General features: G+C 46.9%; 1 protein-coding gene across 13 annotated transcripts in view; it reads right to left on the bottom strand.

The window, feature by feature from the left end:
* Positions 1 to 19,717, bottom strand: part of LOC126212843 (zinc finger protein 99-like) — a 117,201-nt gene that overhangs the window by 82,546 nt on the left and 14,938 nt on the right. For 9 of the 13 annotated variants that reach the window (XM_049940275.1, XM_049940262.1, XM_049940268.1 and 6 more), the window contains 3 exons: positions 16,946 to 17,008; positions 5,645 to 5,737; positions 4,641 to 4,721 (listed from right to left, as the gene is read on the bottom strand). In XM_049940275.1, the coding sequence (XP_049796232.1) occupies positions 4,641 to 4,721; positions 5,645 to 5,737; positions 16,946 to 17,008 (237 nt within the window). Of the gene's footprint in view, positions 1 to 4,640; positions 4,722 to 5,644; positions 5,738 to 16,945; positions 17,009 to 19,717 lie in introns of those variants that run through there. The other 4 variants (XM_049940267.1, XM_049940266.1, XM_049940272.1 and 1 more) reach the window with 4 other exon arrangements.

Below are 19,717 nucleotides of genomic sequence, written 5' to 3'. Positions count from 1 at the left end.
GGAGGTAGGGTGGCCCCTGGGGCAGAGGGGGCGGGGGCCGCGGGGGAGGAGGATTTGGAAGGGAGGGATTTGGGAGGCGGAGGCATAGACCCTGGATTGGGGGAGGAGGTGGAGGGGGGACAGGATAGGGGTGAGGATACTGTGGAAGGAGTGGACACGACTGAGGCAAACGGAGTGGTCAACGTCACGGGATGGAGGCGGTCATACTTCTTCCTGGCCTCAGAATAAGAGAGACGATCCAAAGTTTTGAGTTCTTGAATCTTTTTCTCCTTCTGATACGCGGGGCAGTCTAAGGATCTAGGCGAGTGGATGCCAGGACAATTAACGCACCGAGGTGGTGGGGTGCATGTATGTTCCTCATGAAGAGGATGTCCACAATCGCCACAAAGGGGCTCAGCCTCACACCGTGACGACATGTGCCCAAAGCGCAAACACCGAAAACAGTGCATAGGAGGCGGGACGTAAGGTCACACGTCGCACCGGTAGCACATCAACTTTACCTTCTCCAGGAGAACGTCCCCCTCGATGCGACGGTCTTTGGGGCCGCGCTGGACCCACCGGACGAAATGCACGCCTCGGCGGTCCAGGTTGGCCCTGAGCTCCTCATCAGATTGCAGCAGGAGGTCCCGATGAAAAATAACACCCTGCGTCCTATTCAGTGCCAGATGCAGGACAATGGACACTGGGATGTCCCCTAGTCGGTCGCACGTCTGGAGCGCCGCCGACTGTGTGGCGGAGGTGGTCTTTATAAGAACGGACCCCGAACGCATTTTGCTGAGAGCCTCGATTTCCCCGAAGATGTCCTCGATGTGCTGAACAAAGAACATGGGCTTGGAGGTGGCGAACGTCCCCCCATCGGTCCGAAAACAGACCAAATAGCGGGGGAAGTACTTCGCCCCAAGCCGGCGGGCCTGTCCTTCCTCCCAGTGAGTGGCCAAGGGAGAAAGGGCAGGAGAACCAGAACCAGAGACAGTACTTTTCTTTTTAAAAGACTCGGCCACAGAGCGACCTGATACATGTTGACGTTTCATCTGCGCCGCCCCGATACCACCCACTCCGACCAGGGGCTCTCCCCACGGGCACCACCCAGCCTCAGCAAGGGCCACCTGGCAGGATGACCGTTGCTGGGAGTCCTGATGCCCCAAGGAGACGGGCATCTACTCCTTGGCCGACGTGGGGAGTGTGCAGCTCAGGTATTGGCAGTACGATCCCTGTGTTGTCAGGGGGCTACAAGCTATAGGGTACATGACGACCCCACCACAACGGGCTGGCTACCGTGCTGGATTTCGGGTGCCATGGAAAGTCCATCATGATCGTAGGTGCAGATGGGGACGCAATATGGGCGTAACTTTTACAACCCATCAGGCGTTTAGGCCCAATTTGTTGAATTGTGGGTATGGTTACAACGCCGTTACAATGCTGAGTGCCAAGGTCTTAGTGCACGGAGGACCAGTGATACGCCACGTAAGGTGTCCTTCCCCAAAAGGCTAGTACTTCTGTAGCATTTAGAAAAATGGAGGTCAAACCCCAAGGGGGAACATTGCATGGAAGGCTGAAACGGTTGAAACTCCTTTTAGTCGCCTCTTACGACAGGCAGGAATACCTCGGGCCTATTCTTATCCCGGACCCACAGGGGGAGGGCACAGGATGTAGCCACTCATATTTCCGCCTTGCCTCGGTGTAGGTCAGGCGGTCCAGGGTCTTATATTCCATTATCTTCCTTTCCTTCTGGAAGATCCTACAGTCCGGTGAGCAGGGGGTATGGTGTTCTCCGCAGTTAACACAGATGGGAGGCGGAGCACATGGAGTATTGGGATGCGAAAGACGTCCACAATCTTGACATAAGATGCCGGAAGTACAGCGAGATGACATGTACCCCAACTTCCAGCATTTAAAACACCGCATCGGAGGAGGGATATATGGCTAATACATCACAACGGTAAACCATCACCTTGACCTTTTCGGGTAAAACATCACCTTCGAAGGCCAAGATGAAGGTACCGGTGGCTACCTGATTATCCCTCTGACCCCGATGCATGCACCAGACAAAGTGAACACCTCGTCGTTCTAGGTTGGCACGTAGTTCATCATCGGACTGCAGAAGAAGATCCCTGTGGAATATAATACCCTGGACCATGTTGAAACTCTTATGCGGCGTGATGCTAACAGAAACATCCCCCAACTTGTCACGATTGAGCAACCTCCGTGACTGGGCAGAGGATGCTGTTTTGATGAGTACTGAACCAGAGCGCATTTTGGACAAGCCCTCCACCTCCCCGAACTTGTCCTCTAAATGCTCCACAAAAAACTGGGACTTGGTTGACATAAACGATTCCCCATCAACTCGCGTACACACAAGGTACCGGGCTGAATATTCTCCACTGCCTTCTTTAGCCATACGTTCCTCCCATGGAGTGGCCAGGGAGGGAAATGATCTTGGTTCGTATTCCTTGCCGTTGAGGTTAGACCTCGATCGCTTAGAGACTGCTGGTGGAGGCCCACCAGTGAGAGATGATGTACCACGCTTCATTGTGGGTCATCCGACCTGATGCCACCCACTCCAACCAGGGGCTCTCCCCACGGGCACCACCCAGCCACAGCAAAGACCACCTGGCAGGATGGCCTTTGCCGGGAGTGCCGATGCCCCAGAGGGATAGGCATCTACTCCTCGGCATACGTGGGGAGGTAGCAGCTCAGGCATCAGCAGTGCGATCCCTGTGTAGTCAGGGGGCTACCACCAAGAGGGTACATGACGACCCCACCACAACGGACTGGCTACCGTGCTGGATGTCGGGTGTCGAAATATCCATGCACATCACGAGGGCAAAGATGGAAGAGCACAATGGAGGGAATGTATGCTATCCAGAACACACTCCAGCGGATGTGGCCGGAAGCTCAATTGAAATCCTACTCCATCACAATATCGGGTGTGCCAGATCTTAGGGCAAGATGGATTGAAGATGCATCACATAAGGCGTCCTTCCCCAAATGGTACGCACTAATGGAAAAATTTGGAAAGGAAGTGGTCAAACCCCTTAGGGGACCATCATATTAAAGGCCGAAACAGATGAGACTCCTTTTAGTCACCTCTTACGACAGGCAGGAATACCGCGGGCCTATTCTAACCCCCGAACCCGCAGAGGGAATTTTCAAAGTAACAAGTGGGGTACAACATCAGTGATTTCAGTGCCAACCACATGACATGGTATTCCAGACCACACAATCAGCAACACACTGTTCTTCACACTTGCTATGGGAGCAGCACTCCATGCAGTGGACACTATCCCTGAACCTCTGGCCCTGGTGCCATGGAGACATCTTATTTGACCTGTGATCTCTTGGGCTGCATATGAAGGCCAGTATGGCCTTTTGTATTTTCATGGTAAGTGGTCACCAACTACAATCCAGCCACTTTGACAACTACAGCTATGCCCTAGGACACCCTACAGATCACTGTTTTAACCAAACTCCTCATATGCAGATCCCTGACTACTATGTGCAGCATTCTCATTTCTGCAAAACCCTTCTTGTGGAACAACACTACTACTGTTTCACTTACTGTCCTGTCTACTTGTGATGCCAATGCATCCCTTTCATTTGTTTAAAATGGCATAACATGAGTCCCTGTGACATTTAAGTCTTGGCCTGTTAGCTGTGAATCAGCTACACTCCTTTATATACTCTCTGAGCTGTCCCTAGCATGATAGTTTGGATCCTAGACCTGTATGCTTGTATAATCACCACACATTCCAGTGTCTGAAGAAGCTAACATTTCAGTGCCTGAAAAATCCTTTAAAACTTCAGGAAGTTTGTTTATGAACAATCAGATCAAGAGTGAGCCAGTACCTAACCTTCGCAAATGTGTGTTGAATGTTCCCCAATATTTGTCTAATTTCATTCTTGTGACGTGTTTATCAATGTGAGCTTCTCCTTCCCTTAGCAAGGTCATAAAGCATATTTAAAAAAATAATCTTTCTTCTTCAGATCTGCCAGGACTCGCATGGTGAGGCCATACATGGCTTCAGCTATGTACAATCATTCACTAAAAGCTATAAGAGTTTTTCTATTAATGAAAATTTTATAAGTAATAGAACAGGTACCACAGAAGCTGCCACAATATGTACAGGTTGTGGCCAACATATCGGGGCTGATCTAGAACCCACACATTTCATCTCTGTTTTTCAAATCCCAAAAAAAATTTAGGGCAAACTCAAGAATAACTATGATTCATACAAAAGATAAGAACAGCCAGTGTTATTTTGAATTCTATTATCAGAAGTTGTTGAAAGTAGGAATATTTCTCAAATTATCTACACTATTAGAACTTGCACTTCATCTAAATGTGAATTTCGCGACCATCACAGACAACCATTATACAATGTAGTTGATAACAACAAGGGCTACTGATAACAGGATTATACCAGCCACAAATCCCCTTCCACTTCTATTTAAAACAGTCAGAATGTAAGAGGTGATATGAAAGTCAAGTGCAGGAGTACAAGAATACTCTACAATTACGAACAGCAACAAATTCCAGAGAACTGACAATCTGTGACAATTCCACTGCAATGCATCTTTTACTCTACACACTTAACAAAAGACTTGAATACATGCAATACATCAGAGATGTAAATACTTACAGTATTCTCAGTTATATTTAATTTAGGATCCTCCTTGATAAAATCAGTGGACAACGATATTCCCAATGGATCTTCAACAGACTGAAAGAAGAACACAATCTGTGAATTATAACTGCTTGCTATCTTCTGTGTGTATATGACAGCTCTCAATATTCTTTTCTCATTAGTATCATCCAACTTTGAAGAGATTCTTATCAATTGGGAAGAGAGTGTGTCAGAATGCATTCAAATCAGTTCTATTGCCCCTGATTTTGCTATCAGCCATTGTGCAGTACTTATATGGCATACTTTCACTTTCTATTCCTGTCACATAATCCACTCTGATTTCAGAGGCACTATGGCCTACTCTATCGGATGGTTGTACTCCCATATACAAATTTGATATACGTGTGTGGCAACATTTAAAAATTAAACTCAGATAATATAAAGATGCAAATAATCTTCCAACAGTAAACCCATAAACAAGAGGAATTTTTGGTCATTAATCAAATGTATGTGGCATTCCACACATTATCATCAAAATTAACCAAATTTAATGTTATTTACACAGCTTCTTCCCATATCACCATGTATTTTCAGTGCCTGCTCTTTAGGGAACCATGCAAATTTATGTCATGTGTACCGGAGGAAAATCATAAGGAATTCCAGAGCACAATTTCAGTAATGATGTAAATACTACAGTGAATAGTGACTGGGAACTCTAGAATATACACCCATCACATGTCATAGTTCCACATATGTTACAGCACTGACACAGAGGTGTAACAAGATTAACAATTACTTGCAAGAGGAAGTCTTCCTTGCTCCGTTTACACCAAATATGTACTTAAGGCATTCATTACATAGAATCACAATAAAAAATTAATGCAACAGTAATGGTTCATAAAGATATGCTTGTTGCAAGTGCTGTTAAAATACTATTGGTAATACCCTACAAATAACACATCTCACTAGAGTTTCTTACTACACTTTCTGCACAATACAGTGCTTGTGTAAAAACTTACATTATGCTCAGATCCAGCAGCATGGTGTTTCAGTTCGGGGTCTTGCTTTACGCAAACACTAGGGTCGCCAGCCTTTAATGGGTCTTCAAGAAACTGAAAAACAAAGAAAGTGACGTATCAGGGCATCTGTCTCTAGTTCCTACATGGCACTGTCATACAGGGGGAGAGAGGAGGACGAGACCGGGCGGTGGTGGTGGGGAGGGCGGAACGGGAGACAGGGCGTGGGGGCGGCGAGTGGGGGCGGGAAACAGGGTGTGGAGGGGGTGGGAGACAGGGCGTGAGGGGGGGGAGGGGTAGTGGGGGGGGGTAGAGGGAGACAAGGCGTGAGGGGGGGTAGTGGGAGACAGGGCGTGATGGGGGGTAGTGGGAGATGGGGAGTGCAACGGGGGGGGCCTAGTGTGGGGGGGTAGTGGGAGATGGGGCGTGGAAAGGGGGGGGGGGGCTAGCGTGGGACGGGACAGGGGGCGGGGGGTGGTAGTGGTAGACGGGACGGGGAGACGGGGCGTGTAGGGGAGGGCGAGACGGGGCGTGGTGGTGGGGGCGGGGAGACGGGGCGTGGTGGCGGGGGCGGGGAGGCGGGTCATGAGGGCGGGGGCGGGGAGGCGGGTCATGGGGGCGGGAGGCGGGGCGGGGGGCAGGGAGGGGGCAGTGGGGCACGGCTGGGGGGCAGCGAGACAGGGCGGGGGGGAGCGAAACAGAGCGGGGGGGCCAGCGAGACAGGGCGGGGGGGAGCGAAACAGAGCGGGGGGGCCAGCGAGACAGGGCGGGGGGGCCAGCGAGACAGGGCGGGGGGACAGCGAGACAGGGCGGGGGGACAGCGAGACAGGGCGGGGGGGGCAGCGAGACAGGGCGGGGGGGGCAGCGAGACAGGGCGGGGGGGGCGCAGCGAGACAGGGCGGGGGGCGCAGCGAGACAGGGCGGGGGGGGGGCGCAGCGAGACAGGGCGGGGGGGCGCAGCGAGACAGGGCGGGGGGCGCAGCGAGACAGGGCGGGGGGGCGCAGCGAGACAGGGCGGGGGGGCGCAGCGAGACAGGGCGGGGGGGGGCAGCGAGACAGGGCGGGGGAGGCAGCGAGACAGGGCGGGGGGGGCAGCGAGACAGGGCGGCGGGGCAGCGAGACAGGGCGGGGGGGCAGCGAGACAGGGCGGGGGGGCAGCGAGACAGGGCGGGGGGGCAGCGAGACAGGGCGGGGGGGCAGCGAGACAGGGCGGGGGGGCAGCGAGACAGGGCGGGGGGGCAGCGACACAGGGCGGGGGGGCAGCGACACAGGGCGGGGGGGCAGCGACACAGGGCGGGGGGGCAGCGACACAGGGCGGGGGGGCAGCGACACAGGGCGGGGGGGCAGCGAGACAGGGCGGGGGGCAGCGAGACAGGGCGGGGGGGCAGCGAGACAGGGCGGGGGGGCAGCGAGACAGGGCGGGGGGGGCAGCGAGACAGGGCGGGGGGGTCAGCGAGACAGGGCGGGGGGGGCAGCGAGACAGGGCGGGGGGGTCAGCGAGACAGGGCGGGGGGGGCAGCGAGACAGGGCGGGGGGGCAGCGAGACAGGGCGGGGGGGCAGCGAGACAGGGCGGGGGGCAGCGAGACAGGGCGGGGGGGCAGCGAGACAGGGCGGGGGGGCAGCGAGACAGGGCGGGGGGGCAGCGAGACAGGGCGGGGGGGGCAGCGAGACAGGGCGGGGGGGCAGCGAGACAGGGCGGGGGGGCAGCGAGACAGGGCGGGGGGGCAGCGAGACAGGGCGGGGGGGCAGCGAGACAGGGCGGGGGGGCAGCGAGACAGGGCGGGGGGGCAGCGAGACAGGGCGGGGGGGCAGCGAGACAGGGCGGGGGGGCAGCGAGACAGGGCGGGGGGGCAGCGAGACAGGGCGGGGGGGCAGCGAGACAGGGCGGGGGGGCAGCGAGACAGGGCGGGGGGGCAGCGAGACAGGGCGGGGGGGCAGCGAGACAGGGCGGGGGGGCAGCGAGACAGGGCGGGGGGGCAGCGAGACAGGGCGGGGGGGCAGCGAGACAGGGCGGGGGGGCAGCGAGACAGGGCGGGGGGGCAGCGAGACAGGGCGGGGGGGCAGCGAGACAGGGCGGGGGGGCAGCGAGACAGGGCGGGGGGCAGCGAGACAGGGCGGGGGGCAGCGAGACAGGGCGGGGGGGCAGCGAGACAGGGCGGGGGGGCAGCGAGACAGGGCGGGGGGGCAGCGAGACAGGGCGGGGGGGCAGCGAGACAGGGCGGGGGGGCAGCGAGACAGGGCGGTGGGGCAGCGAGACAGGGCGGGGGGGTAGTGGGAGACGGGGCGTGGGGCGGGGGGGTAGTGGGAGACGGGGCATGGGGCGGGGGGGGATAGTGGGAGATGGGGCATGGGGCGGGGGGGGGGGTAGTGGGAGACGGGGCATGGGGCGGGGAGGGGGTAGTGGGAGACGGGGCATGGGGCGGGGGTGTAGTGGGAGACGGGACGGGGAGACGGGACGGGGGGAGGGGGGCAGGGAGACAGGGTGGGGGGGCAGGGAGACAGGGCGGGGAGGCAGGGTGACAGGGCGGGGGGTGCAGGGGACAGGGCGGGGGGTGCAGGGGACAGGGCGGGGGGTGCAGGGAGGGTGGGGGTCGAGAAAGGGGAGAAAAGGGGAGTTTCTTATCAATCTATTTACACTAAGTGACATGCACATAACATATCCAGTCAGCAAAATCTAACAAGACCATATCTTGGGCGTTGGGCAATGGCAAAAGCAAAATTAGATTCGACGTTCATCATAATGCGATCATAATGATGATGCTATGACATATCAGAAAGTAACTTTTTATTCCAACACTGGACCATGTTACGACTGGCATGAGAGAGCGTTTTGCTGAAGAAGATATTTATCATTTTAAATTCAACATCCTTTTTCCATCACAATTACTGGAACATGATGCTAATGATCTTGTGCACAAACTAAATCAGTGCTTACCCGAACTACTGTATTTTGAATGCGACTCACACTTTGTGGTTAAAAAGAGACTAATGGGACAGTCTCTTCAATACAAGCAACGAGCATAAATGCTCTTAATGATTGTGTTTTTGTTATGCAAGCATTGTCTCTCTATCCTATATCTGACTATCCTACTTTGCACACGCTGTACAGAATATTTGTTTACCTGCATCTACTGCTGCAGTAGAAAGAAGTTTTTCAACACTGCGGTGTACAAAGACATGGCTGAGGTCAACAGTGAAGGAGGATCGACTTAATGGCTTAGCTCTCTTGGACACTCACCCTGAAATTGCTTGTCATGCTGACAATGTAATTAACCAATTTGTCAGGAAGAGTAGGTGCATAGAATTCATCATTTAAAGTACAGAACCACAACTATAACTTTTTTATATCATGTATATGTGTATAATCAGTTTAAATAAAACTTTCTTACACTTTCCATATGACTTGATTAGCTTTTATTACAGTAAAAGTAAAGGTAGCTCAAGGTATCTTTAGTGAGCCCTCCTTGGGGTTTTTCTGTATCTGCCACTGTCTCATATGAGGTATGGTGTAAGTTCTATTGGCCAGCTGTGAACTGAGGCTCGTGTGCAACAACAAAATCTGTTGGTTGGGCTCAGAGGACATCCTAGGCTCACTTTTTGGCTGTTGGCTGAAGAGGCAATGAACATTTGTAAGTGAGGCAAGAGAACATCTTTGTAGAGTCAAGCTGTGGATGAACTACTATCACCTAATTTTGAGCAGAGTTTAAGACTCAGATCAGACCTTTCATTAGTTTTGTGACCTTCACTACATATTCTCTGGAAAATGGTAGGGTCCCTATGTAGCAACAATGAGTAAGTTTCAGAGATGTAATCTCACATTTACAAAACTGTAATGCATAGATTCGTGCAGTCTATTACAGAGTTGTCTTTTGTTTGTTTTGAATGGCCAGCAACTGCTTGTCTCAGGGGCTCAAACTGCAGTATGTGACACCAGCATAGCACAGTAGGGGATGCATAATTACCTACTGAAAGGTAAGCATATTTTATTCAAACCAGTAGGAAATACAAGGTATCGGTAGTCAATCACTTAATGCTCCCAGTATGCACTGTTGCCCCTTTCAGATGCATTGATGAAGCTGCACAATGAGTGAGTGTTGACCATAATGGCACAGTCAGAGGAGGAATACCACACTGGCTGAATGTTTGTCCCCATTGTTGTGGGTTGATCCCAGCAAGCAAAATTATACCATATTGTGACAATTGTTTTTACCAAGAAATGATCACAAACAGGGAATGCTGATATTACATATTCATGTCCACAACGCTGGACAAATGATTGCAGTAAGGAAAACATGTTCAGATTGTTCGAACAGGATGTGACGATACATCGACATATCCGAAAGAATGGACACCACATATATAATTAAGGCGATGTCAGCCAATGATCCTTTCAGTGTAGATGCACACCACACTACCTCTTACAGGAACCAGTGAGACACCATGTGTAAGGAGGATCATGAGCACTGCATCAGTGGTGAGTAAGTTCAGAATTTGGGTATGACAGGAAGCATGCTAGAGTAGACCATGCAGATGTGATGACCACTGTGTCCAGATGGCATAGTCGTCACTGCAAGTGGCCAGTCCACATGAGACTTGGGTTCAATTCCTGGTCCAGCACAAATTTTCAACCATCCCCATTGATGTAAATTAATGCCCACAGACAACTAATGTCTCTACCTCCTTTGTCCCTGAGTCAGTGTGGCTGCAGGATCAAAATGCTGTCTGTCCCCTTGGACATGTCCAAAAGAACAGACAACACATGCATATTTGACATTCTGAGATTAGATATGAATAAAAATTTATTTTGCAGTGATAGTGATTCCTTCCATTTATGTTTAACCAAAAATATGTAACTTTACCTCGGGCTAACTTTCATGACCTTCTTTAGTCAACAATCCCTGCTCCTTGAATGTAGCATTATTGAGCAGCCAAATTCTGCCTGAAATAACACCCATAGCACTCAAAATCAATTAGCATGTATGCATTAGGTTACCGTTACTTGAAACAAAGGTGAAGCCCGTACATTATTTGACTGCTAACAATACCCTGACTTAATCAGGGTTGTTTCAGAATCAAGTTACATATGAAGGGCTTATTTCAATAGTGGTACAAGTCCATTTTTGTTCATCTTGAGATACAGAGTCCTAAAGTTAAATGAGTGCTGCAAAATCTTCCGTTGAGATACCACTAATATATTCAAGCATATGGGTTCTTGCTAGACACGAACCTTTCTTTCTCTTTGTTTGGATCATTAATTTCAGAAGCATTATAGGCAGATAAGTGGAGGTAATGGACTTGTACCACTATTGAAATAAGCCCTTCATATGTAGCTCTCTCTCTCTCTCTCTCTCTCTCTCTCTCTCTCTCTCTCTCTCTCTCTCTCTCTCTCTCTCGTTTTATGATTACATTCCTTCCATGCTTTTGTAGTAAAGAGGTGCAACCCCATATTTTAGTAACTTTAAAGTGTATTCATGGTCTGTTGCACAGATCTTAATTCTTTTGAATGAAAAGCTACACAGTGCAATAATGCATTAGCCTCCACTGGTGAAACATCAGAACAATAGCAAGCTACATATATAGCTTTCTCTGTGTGTTTTACTGTTAATTCTTGAATAGTAGTACTGGAATGGATATAATGTGTGCACACTGTGTGCAGATGGAGGAGCTGGCCTCAGTTCACCAACAGCTGAAGATGCGTTTTGCCATATTCAGCAGCATTCAGGCTGCCGCCTATTGTAATAGTGGGGGCCGAGAATCTGGCTCATCACATAGGATGTCTAAGGTGTCACCTATTTTGCCCACTGGCTCTGTTGTCAAGACACCTTGTGGTGTACCCAATGTGGCTGAGTTGTCCTCACCAAATGGTGAGGGATGGGTCGTAACAGTTAGCGCTGTTTGAGGCAGAGAGTGATGTGGAGGCTGCCTCACCCAATGACGCTGTGAGTGGACTGGCAGGTGTTCATTCATCAGGGTCCAGACAGGCCCAAGTGGAGAGAAGTTTTCTAGTTTATCAGGACCTCCAACGTCAAACGCATTATGGAGCTCCTTAGGGAAATGGCATCCAGACTGGAAATGAATCCTATGTGTACTGAATATGTCTGCCATGGAGCCTCATCTGAGATGTGGAAAATGTCCTGCCTGTGGCTACGAAACACACAGGGTGTGGCTGTCTACAAGTTGTGGCTGATGTTGGTGCCAATGATACCCATCGTTTGGGTTCTGAGGCCACCTTCAGTTTATATTGAGAGGTAGCAGAAATGGCGAAGAGCCCTTGTGTCACACATGAGTGCATGCAGCGCACACAGTTTGTATCAGCATTCCCAGAATTGATTCAAGTCCTTTGGTTTGGCGTGAGTGGAGGGTCTCAACCAAAGGCTTCATCGATTCTCTGACTGCCCAAACTGCAGACTGCTGGAAATGCATTATGAGGTGGAGAATTGTAGAAATACTTGATGGGTCAGTGGTGCACTACACAAAGCAAGCGTTTTTTGGGCTAGGCAGTTGTTTGAGGTCCTCTGATGAATGCACGCTAGTCAGACTGCATACAAAGTAAAGACCATACTACCATCAACATGTTAACAGTAAATTCTTGATGTATTTGTAGTTCCAGAATGTAATGCCCTCCAAGAAAGCTGTTATGTTCAAAATATGTTTGGACCAAAGCTGGCTGAAACATTGAGCAGAAACCCTTGAAATATTTAGCAAGCCATGGAATGTACACTGAAGAGACAGATGACACACCTGTGGGATGGTAGCATCAGAAGAGTGGAGGGGAGACGAAGGGCAAGAATGAATATGGGTGAAATTTGTGCAATTAATGAAAAAAATGGTTCAAATGGCTCTGAGCACTATGGGACTTAACATCTGTGGTCATCAGTCCCCTAGAACTTAGAACTACGTAAACCTAACTAACCTAAGGACATCACACACATCCATGCCCGAGGCAGGATTCGAACCTGCGACCGTAGCAGTCCCGCGGTTCTGGACTGAGCGCCTAGAACCGCTAGACCACCGCGGCCGGGCAATTAATGAAAGCGCATGCTATTGGTGGTAACCCCCAAACAGTAGTGAAAGTAGGATTCTCAGACTCAATAATATTCTTATATTGCCAACATAATAACTATACTTAAAATACTTTTTGCCACAAATAAGTAGGCAGTTATGCAAACATTCATTTTCATTCCATATGTTTTGTGGATTAGCTATGACTGTTGGACACCATCACAAGAGAAGGTACTTGTATAGTTTACAATGTGGTAATGGCAGGTACATCACACCTATCCATTTGTACCATTCAATTCTAATGTATCTTACTGTTTTCACGTAATTTAAGGCATAAAGTAATGACTAACTGCATAGCAGAAGTACTAAGTCATTGAAAGGCACATCAACTTTGCTAGCTTTCCCACAGATACTGCTTCAGAACTATGGTCTCATTTTACAGGCTGACTACATTGTGGCAGCACTGTGGAGAAGCAGACTAAACAGTTTCACATGACCAGAAATAATGGGATCCATTTCCATTCTTGCAGATGAATTGATTTTTTTTTTCAAGAGCCGTCATACAGGATCACAAAATCATTCAAGAAGATTTTTGCACCAACTAGGTATGTCTGTAGTTTTGCACGTATTTCCTGTGACTTTTCTTACAAACTGGAATGACCTTTGCCTGTTTCTATACATGTGCAAACCACTGTTCCATAAATGAACAATTAATATGGCAGAAAGGTGTCAGTTCAGCACCGTTTTTTGTGTAACTGAATCTGCTAACTACACTTTATGGTCATGTGACCTCTGGTGTGTTCATCATCTACTTTTGGAGTGCATTCCATATGGAGTTATAAGGATTATAGCTCTGGACTTTACTGCAAAGTGCTTCTGCCTTTTTCTAGTACTTGGTGGCTCAATGGGTAATTGTGACACTGCAAATCCAAAGGTCCTTGATCATTGAACAGCAGGTACTTTGTAACTAGTTGGGTAAATCAGTTCAGATGTGGAAAGAGGGTAACAGCACATGGTAGTCAGTAGGACTGTGTGTAGTAGAGAACTCCGGTGTTTAAAACCTCCAGGCTGATGACAGCTTTACCTCTAGTTTATATTTATGTTTAGCTTTCTGTCATGTATTCTCTTCATGACACAAGCAGATGACTGATCCTTGGCTCTGTCACATACGCCAGTTAACAACTTATTAGCCTTACAAACGGGCATACCAAACTTATAAAGCTTGAGAATGCATTTCACATGGAATCTGCAGCTTGATTATCTTCTTTCTGGCTGCTGTGCATGTACATTTGCATTAAAACTGTGCAAGCCACCAAGCGGTGCATCGTGGATGGCATCTATTACCACAGCAACAACAATTACTACTACTACTAGGCACTTCTATGGTGTTCTATACGTAGTGTCCCTTACAAATGAACCACAGTTTTCAAAATACAAAAAAAGTTGATTATTCCCCATCCTACTACCATCCTTACGTGCTTGTTCCACTTTATATCACTTCGCAATGTTATGGTTGAAATGGCTCTGAGCACTATGGGACTTAACTTCTGAGGTCATCAGTCCCCTAGAACTTAGAACTACTTAAACCTAACTAACCCAAGGACATCACACACATCCATGCCCAAGGCAGTATTCGAACCTGCAACTGTAGCAGTCACACGGCTCCAGACTGTAGCGCCTAGAACTGCTCGGCCATTCCGGCCGGCCCCTGCAATGTTATACCTAAACATTTTATTGACCAGACTGTCAAGCTGTAGAGTACTGATGTTGTATACAACATTATGGGATTGTTGTTCCTACTCATCTGCTGTTACTTGAATATTTCTGCATCTGCCATTCATCACACCACATAAAAAGTTTGTCCAAGTCATTTTGTATCCTCGTAGTCACTTAGTGATGATCCTTCCCCACACACAATGCCATTAGCAAACAGGCACAGAATGCTGCTCATCGGATCATTTCATATATAGATATGACACCATTCTCTGTGGCACTATTGATGATACTCTTGTCTCAGAAAAAACAGTTGCTGTTGAGATCAAAGTACTGGCCTCTGTTACTTGAGAGGTCTTTGCACCATTCATATATCAGGGAACCTATTCCATATGCTCATACCTCTATTTACAGTATGCAGTGGTGCACTGTTCAAATGCTTTCTGGAAATATAGGAATGTGGAATCTAGCCTGTTGCCCATCATCCATGGTTCACAGTATGTAATTTGATAGAAGACCAAGATGAGTATTGCACAAAATCAATGCTGATTTGTGGATAAAAACTTTTCTGTCTTAAAGAAATTAATTATATTTGAACTGAGGATATGTTCAGAAACTCTGGAGCAAATAATCATTATGATATTGTTCTGTAATTTTGCAGGTACATTCTTTTACCATTCTTATATACAGAAGCCACCTGAACTTTTTCCCAGCTGCCCGAGTCTTTGCACTAGGCGAGAGATTTCAAATAAATGCAAGCTAAGTATGAGGAAAATGCTGTAGAGTACTCTCTGGACAAATTATTTGTGATTCTGTTTGGACATGGCAACTATTATGTTTTCAACTCTTCCAGTTGCTTCTCTACTCCAGGGATCCTATTACTATGTTCCTAATACAGGAGTCTGTGTGACAGTGAAACAACAATATGTTGGTATGATCCTCCTGCACAAACTTGATAACTAAATACAGAGAGGGATTAGTGACCACCTTCTGCTTTCCTCCAAAGCCACACCAGACTGGTCAATGACTGCCTGGATAGAAGTCTTTGACCAGAAATGTCTCGTGTTCTCTGTAAAATCTGTTGCTCATGTATGATGGTGGTAGTTGTATGCTTCACGCATAGATCTTTTTACGGACAGAAGAATTTCCACTAGCACTTGGCTGTCACCACTGTGCATACTTTTTTGAACTGAGAGTACAACAGTCTGCTTCCTCAGTGTTTTCCCAATTCTGACATTAAACCACAGTGGGTCTTTCCTGTCTGTAATCCAGTTACTCACCACATACTTATTCAGCATGTGATTTACAGTCCATTTAGTGTTTGTCCATCTTCTTCTATGTAGATCATATTGGAAGTAAATGACGTTCTCATTGTTTAAATGGGATATTAACAACTACTTACCCGCTCTTTCTAACAAATCTATTCACCTAGCCCTCTTAAAGGAGTCATTAACTTCATTTACCATCCAGAATGAGATTTTCACTCTGCAGCGGAGTGTGCGCTGATATAAAACTTCCTGGCAGATTAAAACTGTGTGCCGGACCGAGACTCGAACTCAGGACCTTTGCCTTTCGCGGGCAAGTGCTCTACCATCTGAACTACCCAAGCACCACTCACGCCCAGTCCTCACAGCTTTACTTCTGCCAGTACTTCGTCTCCTACCTTCCAAGCTTTACAGAAGCTCTCCTGCGAACCTTGCAGAAGTAAAGCTGTGAGGACGGGGCGTGAGTCGTGCTTGGGTAGCTCAGATGGTAGAGTACTTGCCCGTGAAAGGCAAAGGTCCCGAGTTCAAGTCTCAGTCCGGCACACAGTTTTAATCTGCCAGGAAGTTTCATTTACCACTGTCGCTGTGCTGGCATCATGATCACTAGCCCCTTTCTGTACTAATACTATCTGTAAGGACAAGCCCGTTTATAGTTGCAGTATTTCAACTATTTCAATTTTGTGTGGGCTGTTAAACTAGCAGCTTACGACAGCTTTCAGAAAACTGTTCTAAAGTACTTCACAAGACTGCCTGTCCATACCACTTGCAATGCATGCTCAGACATCTTAGTCTCTACTCAGTAGGTTAGGATCACCTACTTTTTCTGCACTACTTTGTGTAGATATTCCTTCAATGATTCTGTAACTGTCACAGCAGTATCACATGGCGAATAAAAACATCCAATGCTGGAGTTCACATACACGGAACCATTAAGGGAACTACTCATTAAAACAGGAAATCATAGCTTGAGTCTTGGGACTTGGTACCAATTTTCATATAACTTCATCAATGCTATCTCATTTAATTTTTATTTGCACTTATAATGTAAAGAAGCAATTCTACAAACTCACAAACTAAACTACTTCACCTGCTCAAAGATAATGTTTAAATCCCTATGGGTAAAGTGTAACAAAATATTCTATTTTACCGGTTTCCTCGTTTCCAACCTGGAGCATACTGTAATACTGTAACCCTTGTTATCTTTACCCTAAAGTAAAAACAGGACTGCTAAAGTGAATACACACACAATTGATTACCATCTCATTATTTTCACCACAACTAAACAAGATTACTTCCACGTAGTCATATAAATTCTAAAATTACCTCTTTATTCACACCCTCCTCCAACTCTTCTTTTACATTCATGCTGAATGGATAATCTTGGCCCTGTGGCAAAAATAACAAACTGTAATAAGTACTTTTAAGCAGTCACAGTCCTCCCATATTATATAAAATATATCACACAGATAAACCCCAACCATCACACTACTTTATAACTAAATAGTAGTTATTGTTAAGTGTTCTCTTTTGAGTTCAAAATTCTGAGTGGCGATTTCACTATGGTATACTTCAATGGGAGGCAGCAAAAAATTGTAAGACTGATTAATGACAACGCCTTTGAAAATTCATTATGATCTTTCATTTCAGCCTTCTCCCTATGCTATTGTTTTCAATCATATTTTCTAGCTTCATTATCTACATATGCATATAATGGTAGTGTAATGAAGTAAAATAACACAGCAACTACCTGAAACAATGACTTCAATGTTGTTAATAAAATCAATGTTGTTCATATCAAATTACAATACTGTTTACACCAACCGTGTGGGGGAGCAGAAACTGGACTGTCAAGTGCCACATCACTCATACTACTTTTATGATCAGAATAATAAAATGTCTAGAACAGTTACATCAAAACCTTGTTGCACTGAATGCTTATTTATGATAAAATTATTAAACGCACACACCCTACGTTGGCACACTACTTAATACTATTCTAACTTCATGAATTCCTTTTGGTGGGACAAGCACGTTTCTAACAGAACAAAAAGAGAGAGTAGGCTACAGGCTATACCAGTCCTATTCTGTGGATCTGAACTATGGGTTTTACTTGCTAATCTCAAAAGAAGACAAAGTTCTGGAAAGATTATTTATGGAACAGCACCAGCATATCAAGACTGAAAAACCCATAATGTCAAAGGAAGTGCTGGAATGAGAACAAATGAAACAGTGATAGCATAGGAAGAAAATCATTAAACTGATATTGGGATCTGTTGAGGATGTTAGATAATTAGCAGCCAAAGAATAATTTTTTATTGGAAATCGTCTTACTGATAGAAACAAAGTAGACCACTTAACTTTCAGAAAGAGTATATCGACAAAATAATGAGGCAAAATGGTGTACGCAAAGAACATGCCTTGAAGAGAGATGCTGGGCAAAAGATAGAAAGACATCTTATTAATTGATTTTTGTATTAATTAACTGCCTACAATAATACTAATATACTAGTACAAATAATGATCATTATGATTTTATTATTATTACTATCTGAGGCATGGCGGGGTACCTCTTTGAATTCCCATCCTGCACCTGGTGATGTCACTTCTTTGGCTTGGAGCTCGGGGCGCCATGGGGCACGATAAGAGCCACGCAGGGTACGTCAACAGTATTTGCCATTCAGCCACAATTGACAGAATGGATGACTAATAGCCCTTCAAAAGTTCTGTCAAGTTAATAATTACAGGCACATGTGTTAATGAAAGACAGTACATTGGTGTGGTCTTGGCTATCTGTATTTGCTATTTGTTCTTCTCTGTGGAAGTCACATTATGCAACAAGCTTTCTCATCTGAAAAACTGCGCGATTTCAGTTGTGTTGCATGACTTAATACCTTGTGGCATTGCCTTGGAAGGGGTTAGGGCAGTGTCTAGCAACTAGACAAGATTGTTATTGCTATTCAATTCCCCATGTTTAGGAGTGGATTCGATGATTTGGTAATCCTGAATACTGTTTTAAGCGTGACCATGTTTAGCCTTAGACCGAGTTTATGATGAGAATCATCTGACGAGTCCATTGATCTACCCAACTATCGTGGCCGTGCAGTTGTATTAAGTGAGAATGACAGTGGAATTTAGATGCTCCTTAGTCTGCTCCAGTTTTCTACTGTTGTGGCACACTTTGATTGTTTTGGACTTGGACTCAGGGCATGCTTATCATTCTGTGGCAGTTAACATTGCCTCTGTATATCAGCCTCAGGGAATTCACCACTGCCAGCTACCGATAGGCTGCCTTCACTCAAGTTGCGTAAATCACTATTCGAAATTTGTACTAAAATTTTGTACATTTTGATTTTTGGGGGTTTGTTGGGTCGAGTGCCTTTGCTGTACATACAGTCGAGCACTGTTAGAATGGTCACATGCTGATCATCTCTATGTGAATCACACGTCACTTCAGATGTCATCCAGACTTGTGAAAATATAGCCTGTTGGTAAGTAACAGGCACATTTGACGCTCAGAGACTGGAACAAGCAAAAGTGTGTAAAACCATCAAGTGTTACTGAGCTCTGATTGTTTTTCGTGTTCGTTCACTGGCCATTTGTGAGGTGGAGAGTGAAAGAAATTTATTCCATCTCTGGGTGAGTTACTGCTTACCAGATTTAATTGTTCAAGTGTTTGTTATTTTAAAGTTGTCATGAAGTGAGCTTTTCTCACCTGTTATTTATTTACTGCTACAAGTAGGTTCTGACTACTAATTACTAGTTCTCCTTTTTAAAGGGTGTTCTTGAGCTGCTATGCATGCACATTCACATACTGAATCACTTAGGGATTTTCTACAGTATGTCTTAATATGATTTTCACTGTGTCTGAAGCCAGTTATATTGATCGGTGCACGCTCATTCTCTTTTTAATTACTTAACTGCTCACTGGTTCAAGATTTAGAAACTTGCTCTGTCTGTCTGCCTGAAGGTAGCTCTAGAAATCAGTGCACCTGTTTACTTTATTAAATTATCTAGATGCAATTGGAGGTGTATTTTAAGAATTTCCTTTTTCTAGGGGTCTCGAGGCAGCTATAAATTGCTCTGTCTTCCAGTATA

This window comes from Schistocerca nitens, chromosome 11, assembly GCF_023898315.1.
Source record: "Schistocerca nitens isolate TAMUIC-IGC-003100 chromosome 11, iqSchNite1.1, whole genome shotgun sequence".
NCBI classification, from domain to species: Eukaryota; Metazoa; Arthropoda; class Insecta; order Orthoptera; family Acrididae; genus Schistocerca; species Schistocerca nitens.
The sequence above is the reverse complement of the archived record's forward strand: the minus strand, read 5'-3'. Positions and strand labels throughout refer to the sequence as shown.